The sequence below is a fragment of the Orcinus orca genome, chromosome 10 (assembly GCF_937001465.1).
Source record: "Orcinus orca chromosome 10, mOrcOrc1.1, whole genome shotgun sequence".
Lineage (NCBI taxonomy): Eukaryota > Metazoa > Chordata > Mammalia > Artiodactyla > Delphinidae > Orcinus > Orcinus orca.
This window is the reverse complement of record NC_064568.1, coordinates 84,299,587-84,316,775: the sequence shown is the minus strand read 5'-3', so window position 1 is coordinate 84,316,775 and position 17,189 is coordinate 84,299,587. Positions and strand designations below refer to the sequence as shown.

General features: G+C 42.4%; 1 protein-coding gene and 1 long non-coding RNA gene across 4 annotated transcripts; one reads left to right on the top strand and one right to left on the bottom strand.

Annotated features, from left to right (window-relative positions):
• Nucleotides 1–1,265: 1,265 nt before the first annotated feature.
• Nucleotides 1,266–17,167, bottom strand: LOC117198883 (uncharacterized). Its single transcript, XR_004480145.2, has 2 exons — nucleotides 16,298–17,167; nucleotides 1,266–2,708 (listed from the first exon to the last, which is right to left on the bottom strand). It is a non-coding gene; the product is annotated as an uncharacterized LOC117198883 (long non-coding RNA).
• Nucleotides 2,011–13,326, top strand: ZNF165 (zinc finger protein 165). Of its 3 annotated transcripts, XM_033417053.2 has the most exons (5): nucleotides 2,633–2,648; nucleotides 5,851–6,333; nucleotides 6,678–6,816; nucleotides 8,964–9,092; nucleotides 9,988–10,983. In XM_033417053.2, exons 2-5 carry the CDS (start codon nucleotides 5,923–5,925, stop codon nucleotides 10,083–10,085), a joined length of 777 nt encoding a protein of 258 aa, XP_033272944.1. In that variant the 5' UTR covers nucleotides 2,633–2,648; nucleotides 5,851–5,922; the 3' UTR covers nucleotides 10,086–10,983. The 3 variants fall into 3 exon arrangements, with proteins under 3 accessions (XP_004286143.1, XP_033272944.1, XP_033272943.1); XM_004286095.4 differs by lacking the exon at nucleotides 2,633–2,648 and adding an exon at nucleotides 2,011–2,143 and having other exon boundaries at nucleotides 8,964–10,983; XM_033417052.2 differs by lacking the exons at nucleotides 2,633–2,648; nucleotides 9,988–10,983 and adding an exon at nucleotides 12,661–13,326.
• Nucleotides 17,168–17,189: the final 22 nt, after the last annotated feature.

Below are 17,189 nucleotides of genomic sequence, written 5' to 3'. Positions count from 1 at the left end.
TAACCACTTGAGGACCATAAACACATAGCCCCAGGCCTCCTAAGGACTGATAATGTGAACCCCTGTGACACCACCCTGCTACCTCACCATCAGCCAATCAGAGAACTGTGCACAAGCTGATCGCAGACCCTGCAAACCCTTCCCCCTCTCCCCCCCCCCCCCCCCATCACTTCCTTCAGGGAGCTTGGGGCTTTTTAGGGCATGAGCCACCTGTCTCCTTGCATGGCCTTGCAATAAACCGTTCTCTGCTCAAACTCCGACGTTTCAGTTTGTTTGGCCTCACCATGCATCGGGCACACGAACTTGTGTTAACAGAGAAGGGCTCTGAAAATCAAGTAGAAGCTGCCCTTTCATATGGAACATTTACATTTTTAAGGGAAATCTTTATTTGTAAGTGTGTCTCCCTGCCTGTACCTGAAAAAGGAGAATGACCAAATCTCTAGAAACTTTTATCAATGGAGAAGACAATGACAAATCTCTATCACAATCACCTTTGTTTACTATGCTTTTCCTGGTAATCTCCCATAACAGACTCTCCTCACCCTCAACATCCTCTTTTATCTTTAGCTGAAGACGGTATTTAAGGTGGGAACTTTGGCCATTTTGGCAAGTTACTCAGTTTTCCTGGGTTCTTCCATGTATACATGTTATTAAACTTTGATTGTCTCCTTTTTGTTACCGAGTCCAAGCTCGCTCTGCTCACTGCAAGACAGGGCAATAAATCGGGAGACGAGGTGTTGAGGCAAGGAATAGCAACTTTACTCGGAAAGCTGGGCGTCTGAGAAGATGGCAGACTAATGTCCTAGAGAACCATCTCATTGGGGTCTGGATGCTAGTTTCTTTTATAGAAGGGGGTGGGGAGGCGGAGGTTAGGAAATAAAGTTAAAAGGTCATAAGTCTTGCAAAATATCCCCTGGTTTGACCATCCTCGGGTAGGGGATGTGTTAATTTCTTCTTTCTTGCAGCCATTCACAGGTGAGCAGAGTCAGAATGTTTCCCTGTGAGCTGAACAAAAGCTGTGACAAAGCAAGAGAGAGGCATGGACATATATACACTAACAAACGTAAAATAGATAGGTAGTGGGAAGCAGCCGCATAGCACAGGGAGATCAGCTCGGTGCTTTGTGACCGCCTGGAGGGGTGGGATGGGGAGGGTGGGAGGGAGACGCAAGAGGGAAGAGATATGGTAACATGTATATGTATACTGATTCACTTTGTTATAAAGCAGAAACTAACACACCATTGTAAAGCAATTATACCCCAATAAAGATGTTAAAAAAAGTTTACTGCGGTAATCCACAAGAGAGATAATAGTGTTATCAACCCATCTTAGGAGAAAGGATGAACACAATGCTATATTCACAAATGGAATATTATACAGTAATGAAAATGAATTTTAACTCAACAATATGGGTATATCTTAACTTATTGAGTGAAAAGCAGCAAATTCAGATTACCTATGACATGATGCCTTTCAGACAAAAACAACTAAAATTAAAAGCCTATATTGTTTGGCCATGTGTATGTATCAAGCAGAACTATCTTTTCAATAAGTAAGGGGACACAAAATACAGAGGGAGACAAGAGAAAGAGTTGTAGTAAAGGTTAGGTTATTGTCAACGTTCTGGTTCTTATAGATTTGGTAATGGATTAAAGAATGTTCACAATTTAGGGTAACGCAAAGTCTTAAACCAGGCGTTATGATTAACCCCGTTTTGCATATCTGCGGTCCACCCGGGTTAGGGACAAACCAAGGATTTGGGAAAAGTTTCCCATAAGTCCAAAGGTGAAGTTTGAGCCGCGTCCCTGCTGCGTGGGCTTCCATTTCACGGCCCCATACTGAAATGGGATGAAGTCAAGGATGAGGCCCGCATGGGAGCTATAGAGGCAAGCTTATTACTACAAAGAGAAGAAAAGACGCCTTCTCCTTCAAAGTCTGAGGACTTCAAGACCGTAGCGAAGACGCCTGGGAAATGGAGTCCCGGCTCCTGAGGAGATCCGAAGGCTTCTGGGAAGCGCAGTCCAAAGCCGGCCCGTCTCCTTCTGCGCAGCCTCAAAAGTCTCTGTGGAAGGACGCCTGAGGGCGTATTGCAGCTCCGTCCTTCCACCGGAAGTGTCCGATCGGAACCAGCCCTGTGGGAGAGGTGAGTCCGGCTCTGGGGCCTCAGATGTCCGGGCCCTTTGTCCCCTTTAAACACCCAGTCCCTATCATGTTACCTTCGGGATTGCAGCAGCCCTGTGGCGCTCTGGACCGGGACCTCAGAGGAATCCCGAGGAAAGGTGGAACTAGGTTTGGCGTTGGGAGAGCGTTCGCGCCCTCCTATTTCGGGAAAGAATATGGGTTTCCATAGTTACCTCCGCCGCGCGTGACGTCATCGTTGAGGGCTAAGAGGGCGTGGTTGGGGGGGGCTCGGGCATTCCTGCTTGCGGAGATTATAGGGTCACTGGTAAGAGGAGTGGCCTGACCCAGTCGGGCAAGGCGAGGAAGGGTGGCATCTGTCTTGGATCGGCTGCGTTCTGCCAGAAGAAAACTGCCCCACGGTCCGCCCCTGACTCCTGCTTCTCATGGGAGGAGTAATCTGCCTTTTCGCAGGAAAAGTGGGGACATCCCGGCATCCTCATGAAATTTACTCACGCAGTAAATATTTAGTACGTGTTTCCTGTGTAGCGGGGAGGCCGCGAAGCCAATATTGAAACCAATATCTCGTTCTAGAATGAGAGAGAAGACAGCAAATCAGGCAGTTGTAAGACTGTAAAGTGCCTCAATTTGAGAAACACAAGGTGCTGTGAGAGCTGTGAATCCCCTGCTCTCTGGATTTCCCCTAACTGCCATCCCTCCGCCAACAAAACTACCCCCCCACCCCCGTCCTCGTCCTACCCCAACATACACACCCAGAGCCTACCCATTCACCAGGAACCTACTCATCCAACAGGAAGCCTGCACTTTACGAAACTTCCACCTTTCCCAACGTAACTAATTACTCCCTACTCTCTGTCCTAATGGCATTTGTTTACATATCTGCTTAGCTATTTTTGTAACTCTGCTCCAACACAATGATTGTAAAGCACTAGATGCTCAATAAATGTTTATTAGCTTGAGATTAGTAAGACATTTGAAACCCAGCTTTAGGGGGTATATATCAAATCCTTGAGAACTAGATGATTTTATCTAGAGTTGTGGACTGTTTTAAGTGGATGAGAAGTGAGTAAACATCTGAAGACAGAACTTTCAGCTATGTGAGGAGATAACATATGTTGTAGAATCAGCTGCTTAGCATGATAATTTAAGTTTAAGCTAGGAATTGTGGATTCTGTAGGCCTACTTTACTGTTCATCTTCCTACGCTAAATGGGATAATGCCCATAAAGATTTAAGACACTACCTGGTAAACATTTAACACGTCTAGAAAACATAACAAGAAGTGAACTTAGGTCTCTATATCAAAAGAATGTCCCAGTAAATTATGAAAGATTGAGACTGATATATATACCATAGCTCTAACCCCCCATTTTCCTCCTCTATCATTGCTAAATTTTGTTCTTACTTTCACCCCCTCAAACTCTGTTTTCCAAGGTTCAATCTGAGCCTGTGATCTTCATTTCATACTCTTGGACAATTATCCTCAATATTTATCTTTAACTGCCCTTTCCATGGATCTTATCTAAATTTGTGTTTCCATTCCTAACTCCTTTCCATTAAAATCTCTTAATATCTGTTGGAAATGTTTTTCTAAGTGGACGTCTCATCATCTAAAATACAGAATATCCAAAAGACAAAGCAATTAGGAAACTCAAATTTCCTAATTTACATTTTTATCTAATAAATCAACAAATGTGGGAACTTAAGAATAAATATTAATAAATATTAATAATGCTCCTTAACCTCATGGAGCTCCAGTCAATTGTTGAAAAAAAAAGAAAAAGAAAACAGCCAAACAACTAAAAATAATACAGGTTAATATGTGTTGCATCCACAGATGTTGTTTTAGGAACTGTAGGAACTCAGTAGAGTTGGTGAATTCCTTATAAGAGGTAGTGCAATTCTTAGTCACTCCAATTACACCCTGCAAGCTGGTCTCATTATCAATCTGCTGTTCTTTCCCACTTCCTCAACTCTTTGCTCTCCCTTCCTTTTTGCCTTTCTGGATCTTTCTCATCCTTTATTGTCCAGTTTAAGCCCCACCACCTGTAGGAAATATTTGCACACGTACACACACATTCCTTCCTTACCTCAGAGCTCTTAAGATATTCAGTGTCTCTACCATGCAATTTGTTTAGTACTTCGGCTTTCAACATTTATCAAACATTTTCAATGTGTGTGTCACGTGAAACTTGTTTTGTTATTTAAATGTTTTGTATCCATGTGTGTTTTATGTCATTTCTTTCCAACTATTTTGCAAACTCAAATACTATTTTTTAAATTCCTTATATCTGTACATCAGAATAGAGAATATCTAGGCATACCCCATACTAACCAGGTCAGCATATCCAGGGGCAGGGCCAAGGAATCTGTTTCTAACAAAGTTCCCACATGACAGTTAGGCAGTGAGCTCAGCTCTGAATTCAGACTTTCTTGGAAACCACTGCCATATAACTTCTAGCCCGATGCTTTGCTGTGTTAAGATTCTTAATAACATACATGTCTGTGCAAGAGTCAGTAGTCAGCTTGGTGAAATGTTGAGTAGAAGAACATGAAAGATTGGTACTTGTATTTTGCTATTGTACTCTGGGGCTTTACCTCTCAATTCCTTTATTCAGTTTTTCAGTCCAGACACCAGACTGACCATTCCAAAGTGCTGATAAGACTTGAGGAACTCATATCTTACAAAAAGACTAACAAAAGACTGATAAGCAAGTCTTGGTGCTGGTTTATTATAATTTACTGGTGATACGATAGGCCTCAATGTCCAGGACATAGACTGAGCCATGAAACCAGAAAGGCAGAGAAGGAATTGTTGGGACAAAAGGAAACCTACCTGAGACTTTTGGGGAAGAAGCTAGTTACACTGACTGAAATTGTTAACCTCTGGCTGTCAAGAAAAGTTGCCCTATTTTATTATTTAAGAGATTTATAAGTAATCCCAGTTCCACATTCTGAATAGATAATTATAACATTCTAAGCTTGTATTTCCCCCACACTTTTATGAGTATAGTAGCCTCTTTATGTTTCTATCTTTTCATATTGGTCCATCCTAGAAATAAACAATATATCTCCACAAACAGTATTTGTCAGGCCATTCTGCTCAGAAGCTTTTGTTGGCTCCCCAGTGCCTAAAAGATAAACTCTGAATTCATGAGCTTGACATTTGAAGCTTTCTTCAATAGGGCCTTTGTCTCTATAATTTCCTTATACAAACCTACTGACATTTGCTTTCCCACTTCTGTGTTCCTACCATTAACCAGTTGTTCAAGCTGTTCCTTGCTTGTAATTTCCTATTTCTTTCTCCCACATCCTAGTCAAATCCTGTCCATTCATCAGAAGGTAGTTTTTTAATTAAGCTTCTGACCATTGTAACCTACTGTGCTCTTTTCCATCTCCAACTTTATGAAGCACTTCTGTCATTTTTCTGTTTTGATGGTTATTTTCTTTATGACTAATAATTTAATTGCATGTGACAAGTTACCATTCAATATTGCCTTATATTTATATTGTCTTATATTTAATATTTGTAATTTAAATTATCTTATTTTTAAAATAAAAATTTAAGCTGCTTTTAGGTAGAAATTATGCAACAGTTGTATTCCACAAAACAGGTATTTTAGTGCTTTTAAGTGTATAATGAAGAATAAGTATTTCTATGATGTGATATTTTGTCTTCCTAGACAGTAATAACAATTTTTTTATCCCTCAGCAGAGCTCTTTAAACTAAAAAAGGCCTTTCACAGAGCAGAAGTGGGATTCTGATCATACATTTTATCTCAGGATGACAACCGAATCAAAGAAAGCTGCAGCTCAGAACCTTCAAGAGGATGAAGGACTTCTGATAGTGAAGATTGAAGAGGAAGATTTTGTCTGGAAGCAGGACACTTGCTTACAGAGAAGTGATACCCTCAGGCAGGAGCTCTGCCGGCAGCTGTTCAGGCAGTTCTGCTACCAGGATTCCCCAGGACCCCGCGAGGCACTGAGCCGGCTGCGAGAGCTCTGCTGTCAGTGGCTGAAGCCAGAAACCCACACCAAGGAGCAGATCCTGGAGCTACTGGTGCTAGAGCAGTTCCTGACCATCCTGCCAGGGGATCTACAGGCTTGGGTGCATGAACGTTACCCAGAGACTGGAGAGGAGGCAGTGACCATACTGGAAGATTTAGAGAGAGGCACTGATGAAGCAGTACTCCAGGTACAAAGGGGATGGGAGATCTAAGACCTCCAGGACGGGTGGAGTCCCACAAAGGGAGAAAAGGGCCTGAGATTGATATCTAGTGAGCTTTGTAGGAACTCGTAGTTCAGTATGCAGTTATGTCTCCTTCCATCTCTGTTTGGTACCATACTACCTTTTATAATTGAGTCAGACTTAATTCTTCCTTCCCCAGTTTTATATTATTGAGTTGGCCAAAAAGTTTGTTCAATCCGAACGAACTTTTTGGCCAACCCAATACTACAGGAGGTTCTCTTTGGTTTTGGAAGATGTTTAATTCCAACAGGGATTCTCTCGTAAGCTCAAATGTACTTTGTTTTTCTCAGATTCCAGTCTGTGGACATGGACAAGAACTATTCAGGAGAAAAGTGGCACCCCCTGGACCACCACTTAGTGTCCGGTTCCAGCCAGTGAACACCAAGGTCCTTCATGGTGGTTCAGAACCCCAACTCCTACTGGACCGTGGTAAGGGACAATACTCTCTGTGGTGCACGTCCCTGAAGAACTGGGACAGTGAACCTCCCTTCTCATGTTAGTCTTCATAACTGTAGATGGTCCTTTCCTTTATTACTTCATGAGAAATCGAGAACTTTTTTCTTGTGTGTCATTGGCCAACCAGAAAAAGAGAGAGAAAACTGTTTCTTATCCAAAATGTCTCCTTTTTTTCATTTGTTCTTTATCCATAATATTTCCAAAACATGAGATGTTTTCATGTTATGAGCAAGTTAAAGGAAAGAAAATGAATGAGTTGAGATGTCAGGGAATGAGAAAAGAAGCAAAAGGGAAAGAAACACATTCACAGAAACAAAACATGTTCATAGAGAAGCACGTACAATGATAGAGAAAAAGAGAGGCAACTATGTGATGATATACTCAGAAATAGAATATAATTCACAGATACATAGAACAAGATCCATATTGTTGCCTTTGTTTATTTTACTTTTGGTTTTACAAAGCTCTTTTATGTTTTTATAGAAAGTTGGCCATACTTGCACTGACTACCTCCACAGAATCCTCATTGCTATTCAAAAACTCATTGTTTAAAAAGTTCATGGACTTAATATCACTTTAGGTGTATAGGGTCCCAAAAATAAACCCAAGAGTAAATTACAGTAATTTTTTTTAAATTACCCAAATTCTGCTTTCAAGTTTGCTCTGGAAACATTTCCGTTCACCCCACCTAAAATTGTAAATTTTCCCACCCTAAGACCAGCACTGCCTAACCCCCTTTACTGCCTAGCTTATTCTACACAAAGGACACCCTATAACAAAGAGGGGCTGCTAGATTCCAGCATAATATAGAGTCATGAGCACAGTATGTGGTTGATGAGCTAGAAGGTAGGAATTTTGAGGACTAGATTATAGTCCTGGAAACCAGTCTGAAGAGCTCAGGTGTGTCGTAGAAGAGATTAAGGGTTTCTGAGTAGGGTGTAAGAGGATGACAGGGTTTGTTGTTGTTGTTTTATTTTTGGCTGCATTGGGTCTTTGTTGCTGTGCGCGGGCTTTCTCTAGTTGCAGCGAGCTGGGGCTACTCTTCGTTGCGGTGCATGGGCTTCTCATTGCGGTGGCTTCTCTTGTTGCAGAGCATGGACTCTAGGTGCATGGGCTTCAGTAGCTGTGGCACATGGGCTCAGTAGTTGTGGCTCACGGGCTCTAGAGCACAGGCTCAGTAGTTGTGGTGCACAGGCTTCGGTAGCCGTGGCACATGGGCTCAGTAGTTGTGGCTCGCGGGCTCTAGAGCACAGGCTCAGTAGTTGTGGTGCACGGACAGTTGCTCCGCAGCATGTGGGATCTTCCCGGACCAGGGCTGGAACCCATGTCCCCTGCATTGGCAGGCAGATTTTTAACCACTGCACCACTAGCGAAGTCCCAGGATGACTGGGTTTAATGACAATTAGTCTGGTAAGGGTATTTAGGATGACTGGGAAGAAGAATAGCTCAGAGTCAGAACAGCAAGGAGGCTGTTACAGTTATCTAAACAGAAAGCAGTGAGGTTCTATAGTAACAGAAATGTAAAGAAAGGGAGGTATATAGGGGACATTTAGCAGAAGTGACAGAATTTGATTATCCATGAATGATGAAGAAGAAATGGAAGGGTGGATTGGATGGATAGATGGATGGAGGTTTCTCCCACCACATACATACCTCAGAGTCATTATAACTTTACTTTTCTCAATGCATCTATGTCCTCATCTGCTCTCTTTGAGATTGTGCCTCCCTTTCATCCTCTAAGCCTAACACTAGAAATATCATAGACCCAAAGTTCCTCAAGAGCCCTCTCAGTCACATTGCGTAGTTGTTTCTCCTTACTTTGTTCCCCACCCCCATTCTTGCTGGTGGTGATCCTCTTCCTAATCTTTTCTGTTGTATCTGCTCATCCTCGGATGTCTGTTTCCTCTCTCTGCCAACCACTGCATAAATAACTTGCTTTTACCAATTTTTCTTTCTTTTGTATCCTCATCCATCAGTCCTCTAATTCCAAAGGCCACACATTTTTAGAGTGGCCAAATGAAGTACCAATAGGTAACCATCTTGCGTGTACCTCAAAGTTTTATTTTCTATCAGCTCAGCAAACAGGTATTTACCCCTTTATTTTTTCATCATTATTTTAGATAATGAGAGTGAAAACTGTGGATCCATACCAAAGCTGGAAATTTATGAGAGAATGGAATCGCAGAGAATTATATCAGGAAGAATTTCAGGATTTGTGTCAGAAGGATCTGCTGAGCCTCAAGACATCTGTAAGTCTACAGGCAGGTTAAAGAGACAACAGGAAAAAGAATCAGGGGAGTCTCAAAAACCATCATCAGCTCAGGATGGAGGTTTTAGTAAAATCCTCACCCACAAAAATACACTTACAGGTGAAATAATAAGCCATGATTGTTGTGAGAGAAGCTTAAATCTGAACTCAAATGAATTTTCACACCAGAAATCTTGTAAACACAGTACCTATGACCAAAGTTTCAAATGGAATTCAGATTTTATTAAGCATCAAAGAATTTATGCTGGAGAAAAAATTCACCAATATGGAAAATCTCTCAAGAGCCCAAACCTTATTAAACATGCAGCAATTTTCAGTGGAGAGAAAACCCATCAGTGTAATGAATGTGGGAAAGCTTTCAGACACAGCTCAAAGCTTATTAGGCATCAGAGAATCCACACTGGAGAGAGACCTTATGAATGTAATGAGTGTGGGAAAGGCTTTGGGGGGAGCTCAGATCTTATTAGACACCAGAGGATTCACACTGGGGAAAGACCCTTTGAATGCAAAGAATGTGGGAGAGCATTCAGCCTGAACTCACATCTTATCCTGCATCAGAGAATTCACACCAGAGAGAAACCCTATGAATGTAGTGAATGTGGAAAAACCTTCAGAGTGAGCTCACACCTTATTCGACACCTGAGAATCCACACTGGAGAGAAACCCTATGAATGCAGTGAGTGTGGGAGAGCCTTCAGTCAGAGCTCACACCTTAGTCAACATCAGAGAATTCACAAGAGGGAAAACCTATTAATGTAAAGAACTTAAATTCATAAGGAATAGAAAAACGTGAAAAACATTGAATAAAAGATAAATACTGGGTGAGATGAATGACTGTAAGACCAATGTCTCTTTATTCTCTCTCTCATTCTCAGTTTTCTGTTCTGCATATGATCTTCACCTCTATGTGTCTGCTTTCTGTGAGACAGTGGATGTACCTCTTCCGTTGACCGCTAAAATCAAACCAAAATAGCAGAATTTGGGGGAGGCTAATAAATGGGTTAGTCTATGGCAATGAAAATAAAAAAGAGGACGCTCTTGGGAAATAACCATGATTACAGTGTGGGGGGAAGAAGATTCAGGTAAAGAGACTGATCATCAACTCTAGTTAATGATTCTCCACAAGAGGAGGTAGGCTAAGCCCAGGAGTGGAATAGCTTGAGCAACGTACTGCAGAACAGTTCTTTTGGAAGATTCCTTTAAAGAATGAAGACACAGCACAACTAAATTAGACAGTCATGTCAAACAAGAGGACATATGCAGTGGTGGCATTCCAATATGTAAGCCAAAATCTGTGTTCAGAGGTCATGCCAGGAAGTGAACAACTGGAAGAGCATTTAAAGCAAGAGACCATAATCCAGAGATTCAAATAAGACAGGAGGGGAATAGAAGCAAATTAGGCAAGAGCTAGGGTTAGAGGTAAGGAAAGGTGTTCAAATTGAACTAAACCTTAGAATTTGGAGGAGATACACAGTAGTATAACTGGGATTTTACTGCCACGTACGCTGTGGGGTTTTTGGCACCTTCCTGGGTAGGTGGATAGAGAGTGTAGTTCTGGGGAGCTCTCTTGACAGAAATAGGGTTCTCTGGCTACTGACAATTGTGGAAGAGGGCTGAAGGAATTAGTACTAAAAATATAGGTCCTGAAACTTTATTTCATTGCTGCTGGCTGCTATTCTCTCCAAAAAAGACCTAGAGGAGAGTGTAGAAAGGGTAGGTATCTGAGAGAAGAGTGGAGAGGAATCTGCAACAAGTTGGAACTCTACCAATGATTTCAGGATATAAAGGTGAATCCTGCTGTACTTGTTTTACCTTTTAGATGAGGCTCATTTGAACTAATATGAGAAATAAAAACATATTTAAGGCCTAAATATTCTATAGTATATAATGCTTTTATATGAAAACTCTGGCTAGAAACAGAACTCCCATATGAGAAGTATAATCTAATGAACAAAATTTTCCACTAAGAGGCTTTATAAAAAAAAGTCTTAGCATTTATTTTTCAATGACCTTGAACTAGAAATGTCCTGATAGGATCTAAATAACCCAATATTTGTTTTAAGGTAATGTTGAACCCATAGTTTCTATTTACAGGCACTGTGCTGATAAAATGTGTCTCATGATTGTACAAATGCTGTTATTTTTACCATTTTATTTTATTTTATTTCCCATTTTATAGTTGAGAAAACTGAGCTGTAAAGTATCTGGCACAAGAACACATAGTAAATGGTGGAAGCGGGATATAAACACACATACTATTCCAGTGCCCTAGTTCTTAACCTTAACCTTGACTATGTCACTGACAGTATGACAACGGGATATAAAATTAGAAAAGACAGTACTGGGTAATTTCCTGGTGGCCCAGTGGTTAGGACTTGGCGCTTTCACTGCAGGGGGTCCGGGATTCAATCCCTGGTCCGGGAAACAAGATCCCGCAAGGCGCTCGGCACAGCAACACAATTTTAAAGTTAGGGGGAAGGGGTTTGTATATCACCCTTTTAGAACACTAATTCACCATACATTTTAAAATCAAGGCGGCAGCAGGGACCTGGTAGGCTAGGCAGCGACTTTGCCCTGAAGGCCCCGAGAGACTACCACGAAGACTACCACCCGCCTGGTTAGCGGGCATTTGGGCTTGTGTGGCCCGGGGGCTGTTGCCCAGGGTTTCAGGGCTTCTGTTGAGGTTCAGGAACAGGATTCCAGAGGTGAAGGCAGCAGCTACAGGAAGGGGCTGCAACTTCAGATTGCCCCCCCTCACACCACACCACACACATGCACACTCACACACCTGTCTATGTTGCTAGTGAACGTCTGCACACCATTTGATCATTTACTGATCATGATCAGAAGTCTTATCTGTAGATTTATTTGTAGTAGACAACACCAGCATGCTTGCTTTGGTATTTCTGATTTCATCCCTTTGTGGCCAAGCTTCACATTGTTTCCAAATTATAAATTGTATTGTCTTGCCAAGTTTGTGCTTTCTGTCACATGTGACAAAATTCACCAGAATTGTCAGTTTTCCTTTTGAATTAATATTTTAGTGGTTCATTCAATGAGTTTCAAGATGACTAGTCTTCTTTTAACCTCAGTTAAAGATTTCAGTAACCCTTGGCATTTCTCTATGTTAGTAATGATTTATTTTGCCTTAGGAATGACCCCAACAAATCAGCCCCAGGGACAATCCCCTTGAAGCAGAGACTGCCATATACCCCCAACCCTTGGAGTAAGAGTTTACTCAAACTGTCATAGGCCATACTGGCTGCAGCTTTGGCTATTAAATATCAAAAGGAACAGAATAGTCTCCTGACAGTAAAAGAGGAGGACAACACTACTGTGGGAGCAAGGCTGCAAACCTTCAGTCTCTACTCACCCTGACTAGATATATTAGTCTCCGTGTTTCTACTTCCTCTTGAGGATGGAATAAGACTGTGCACATTCTTTGTTTATTGTACGCCCTGAGAACTGTTCCCTAAGATGTCTTTCTAAGGTATTAACTCTTGTTCATTCATTGAGTCTTTCACACCCCAACCATATCTTGTTTCCAGGCTGTAGCCAGTGCCTGTGGAATGGGAGTGCATTCCGAATTTCATCATCAAGCGACACAGAAGCCACCAACTATTCCTTTCCAGACTATGAAAAAGACAGCTTAAATGGGAATATCCAGAATTCCAGGCCATTCACGAGCAAGGTGAACATCAGAATCCATCTTGAGAAGAAGGGAGTGGTTGAAAGCTCTGACAGTTATCCAGGTTGAACAGCATCAGGAACACTTTAGACATAGGAAACACCATGCTGAATCAGACTGAATATCCATCCTCTCAGGTACTGCATTCCAGCTTGGGTTGCATCAACAAAGGACATGATGCAGAATAACACAGTGCTATCCTCCCTGTTATCAGCATCAGCAGGAAGCTATGCACCAGCTTTCCTAAATTCATTTAAAACCTATTCCTGGGGCTTCCCTGGTGGCACAGTGGTTGAGAGTCCGCCTACCGATGCAGGGTACATGGGCTCGTGCCCCGGTCCGGGAGGATCCCACATGCCGCGGAGGGGCTGGGCCCGTGACCCATGGCCACTGAGCCTGCGCGTCCGGAGCCTGTGCTCCGCAGTGGGAGAGGCCACAACAATAAGAGGCCCGCGTACCGCAAAAAAGAAAAAAAAACTATTCCTGACTGATCTCATAAAATAAAAATTATCTTTATTTATACCTATTTGTATTTTCATCATGTGTAATTTCATAGTCTAACCTCTACTGTACATTTAGTGCTTGCTCTGTAAAGTAAACGTACTCTTTTGTCTTAAAATTACCTTTTCTGACTCCCCTGTATCACCTAAAGCCATTTTGTACCCTCTTTCCTATTCCCTTATAATAGAAGCCACATCATCTACCTGATCTTTCAGACTCACCTAAGCCTTGTTTGTTTGAGTTTTTTCCTTTAGTCCCTGTAGTCTTAAAGGGTAAGAAATGATTCTAAAATATCTCCTAGATCTGTCCTCTTCAGTATTACCTCCTCAACTGAAGAAGGGCCCTTCTTCAATTTACCAGTTACCTGGAAGTCCTGCCATTTACAACAATATGGATGGACCTTGAGGGCATTATGCTAAGCGAGGTATATCAGACAGAGAAAGAAAATCACTGCATGACATCATTTATAGTTGGAATCTAAAAAAACTGAACTCATAGAAACAGAGTAGAATGGTTGTTACCAGGGGCTGCAGGTGGGGGAACTGGGGAGATGTTTGTCAGAGGATACAAACTTGTAGTTAGAAGGTTAATAAGTTCTAGGGATCTAATGCACAGCATTGTGATTATAGTTAGCAGTACTGTATTATATACCTGAAAGTTGCTAAGAGGCTAGATCTTAAATGTGCTCATCACAAAAAAAGATGAGATAATTATGTGAAGTGATGGAGGTATTAGCTAACACTAAGGTAGTAATCACATTGCAATATATGTGTATCAAATCCAAATGTATGCCTTAAACTCACAGAATGTTGTTAATTATATCTGAATTTTTAAAAAGACAAACACAAAAGTATTTTTTAAATGTCAGTATCTTGAAATGGATTCACTCTGACATGAAACCATGTTTTCCCAAATCCCACTATTCATATGTCATGATTATTAGCTTTTAGATTAATAATAAATAAATGAAATTTTATTTTATTTATTTATTTTTTGGCTGCACCATGCAGCTTGTGGGATCTTAGTTCCGCTACCAGGGATCAAACCCAGGCCCACTGCAGTGAAAACGCTGAGTCCTAACCACTGGACTGCCAGAGAATTCCCATAAATGAAATTTTAAATTCATGCTATACCAAAAAATTGGATTTAAAAGTGACTCTTCCTTTATTCTTTTCATTTTAAACCAAAATTTCTCAGTCTCAAACGTAACTTCTTCTTATAGACCCAAGTTTTGTTTTGTTTCCTGAAATTTAAAAAAAGTCTTAAAATATTAGAGCCCATCTTTCCCATCTGAAGGCACTGCTCTCCATATTTTTTAAAGAACGAATATTTGGTTGGAAAGACAGCAACCTTTATGTCTTCTGAATGTGAAATTTTTATAAAGGCATAATAACAAGTGCTCTGCAATATATACCTTAGGAAAAAATTTTGGTTTATATTCTGGAAACACAATTGTAACCTGTTTCTTAAGTGGTATTTGTAAGGGGTTTTTTTTTTTTAATATTTATTTATTTATTTGGATGTGCCGGGTCTTAGTTGCGGCCCGCAGGATCTTCATTGTCACATGCAGGATCTTTAGTTGTGGCATGTGAGATCTGGTTCCCTGACCAGGGATGGAACCCAGGCCCCCTGCACTGGGAGCACAGAGTCTTAACCACGGGACCACCAGGGAGGTCCCTGTAAGGTTTTAATATATATTTTATTTTTGTTTATTTCTTTAATATGTCATACTTTTTCTGTTCGTTCAATTTGCTTTGGCAGAGCCAATACTCACCTGTACTACAACATTCTTAGACCAGCACAGGAATGCATGTATTCAAGATACCTTCCACATGATACCTTGTTTTAACCTCATAATATCCTTACTCACCACAGTTAGAAGGTTTTTTTTTCTCCAGTATGGTTTCTCCTGTGCTTGATAAGATTTGAATTCCAGCTGAAAATTTTCCCACATTTATCACCTGTTTGTTTGAAGGCTTCTCCACAGTTGCATCCCTTGTAAGGTTCCCCACTGAGTCTGCTAGATGGGTAGTGCTAGCTTCAAATATGTGTGACTTACGCAGTCACACAGTGCCTTCGCACTCAGAAGTGTCCTGCTTTTAGAAGGTCAAGAGCTTGGTTTAATGCCCTGTTGTCACAGTCCTGAAATTCTTAACTTTATCGTTCAAACTGTGTTTTGTAAGTGAAGTAAAACAGGACAATAGAGCATATGGCTGAGCAGAGGATATGCCCCCGTTCACGTGTAGCATTTGTAATCCTCATGAGCACAAAATTCCAGTGGACCCACAATTCATGAAGAGTTCAGCAAGATGCAAAGTGAGTATGAAGTGGAGCAGAATAGGCTACCCAAAAATGTGCCACTTTGGAATGTGGATTATTTTGAGTTGAAAACTACCAAGACCCAGCAGACTCAGGAAAACTTTTACCTCTCCCTTAACTACCGGAAATAATTTAGACTGGGGGCCTGTGCTGGAAAATGAGCTATTAACAGAGATAATTTTTTTCATTTAAAAGACGTATCTGCATGGCAGGGCAAACATCTAATTACCAAACATCTGCTCTTCTTATCATCCTGTTAATTACCCTCCTCCCCTTTGAAGCCCCAGACCCCTATCCCATTCATTAGCTCAGGATGGCATGTAAGCCTCTCTTATCTTCAGGGCTCCTAGACATAAAAAATTAAATTTGTTTTTCTTCTGATAATCTGTTTTATGTCAATTTAATTATAAGACCAACCAAAGAACCTAGAAAGGTAGAAGGAAAATTTTTCTTCCCCAACACCTGCTTCCCACTCCACTTACCAACTTAAAAAGCCTACAGAGTAGAAGTGTCCTTTACAAGCTACAGACCATCAGTTGTTAAATTTTTCCAGAAGACTCTATTCTCTACCTGGGGTTCTAATTTTCCTAAAGAAAACTTTTATAGTGTCCGAGCCCTGCAGCAGTCTCATATTTTAATGTCAATACACACGATAAGCCTGGAAATTGTCATTTTACCTTGAGCAGTGGTGGTCTCTCTCACTGTGGCCACGCTGTAGGGATCCCAGGACAGGTCTTGGTCACACATGCATGGGGTGCATCCTGTCCCTGGGCTGTGCAAACTTGGGCAGGTCACTTAAGCTTTTTGCGTGTTTCCGGGTTGTAAGTAGAACACACAGCACCGCACCCATCACAGCGTGCCTTAAGCCTCCTCCTTTCCTTTCCTCTCTTTGCGGCGCATTTATGATCCAGACGGAGTGACTGTACTGATGGGAACACTGCGGACACATTCTGGTTGCGCGATGTGCCTGCCTGGTAAATACATTCAGGTTGACGGGGGTCGGGATGGAGTGGGGGATGCTGTCCAGGGAGGCAGGTTGGCAGGGAGGGGAAGAGGACTCGGGGTCGGTGAACTGGAATTAGAGAAGTGATGCTCGGAGGGGAAGCGCGCCTAGGAAAGTCCCCGCCCGCTGCCCCGCGCGGGGTAGGGCGGAGGGACTCAACGACGCGGAGCTGGCGCTCGGACCCTCTTTTTAAGATGAGGCGAGTTACAAATCAAAACCCCACAGGCCTAGGCGTCCTGATGTGCAGACCTCGCTGCAGGCACGGGGCGCTCGGCCAAGCCAAACGGCTCGGACCTTCCCGAAGCCGGCGGAAGCGCAGGCGCAGGGCTGGGCCGGGTTCGCGGACGCACTTCCGCCGCCTGTAGGTGTGGGCCTCCGAGAGGCTGGGTAGGTCCGGGTGGCCGCCTTCCCCGGGCGCTGGTAAGACTGGCGGGAAGACGGCCCCCCGTCGGGGCCCGGGACCCCGAGGTCGGCTGGACGCGGGTGGGAGGAGCCACCTCCTTGGTCAGTCGGCGCTGGAAGTGCCCGCGGAGACCCCGCAGCCGCCGGCCCAGCTGGCGGCCGGC

Excerpts from the sequence above, each read along its gene's own strand:
- ZNF165 (XM_004286095.4), top strand. The coding sequence starts at position 5,923 with ATGACAACCGAATCAAAGAAAGCTGCAGCTCAGAACCTTCAAGAGGAT. Across the intron at positions 6,334-6,677 it reads CTGATGAAGCAGTACTCCAG|ATTCCAGTCTGTGGACATGG; the intron begins GTACAAAGGGGA and ends TGTTTTTCTCAG. Across the intron at positions 6,817-8,963 it reads CCAACTCCTACTGGACCGTG|ATAATGAGAGTGAAAACTGT; the intron begins GTAAGGGACAAT and ends TCATTATTTTAG.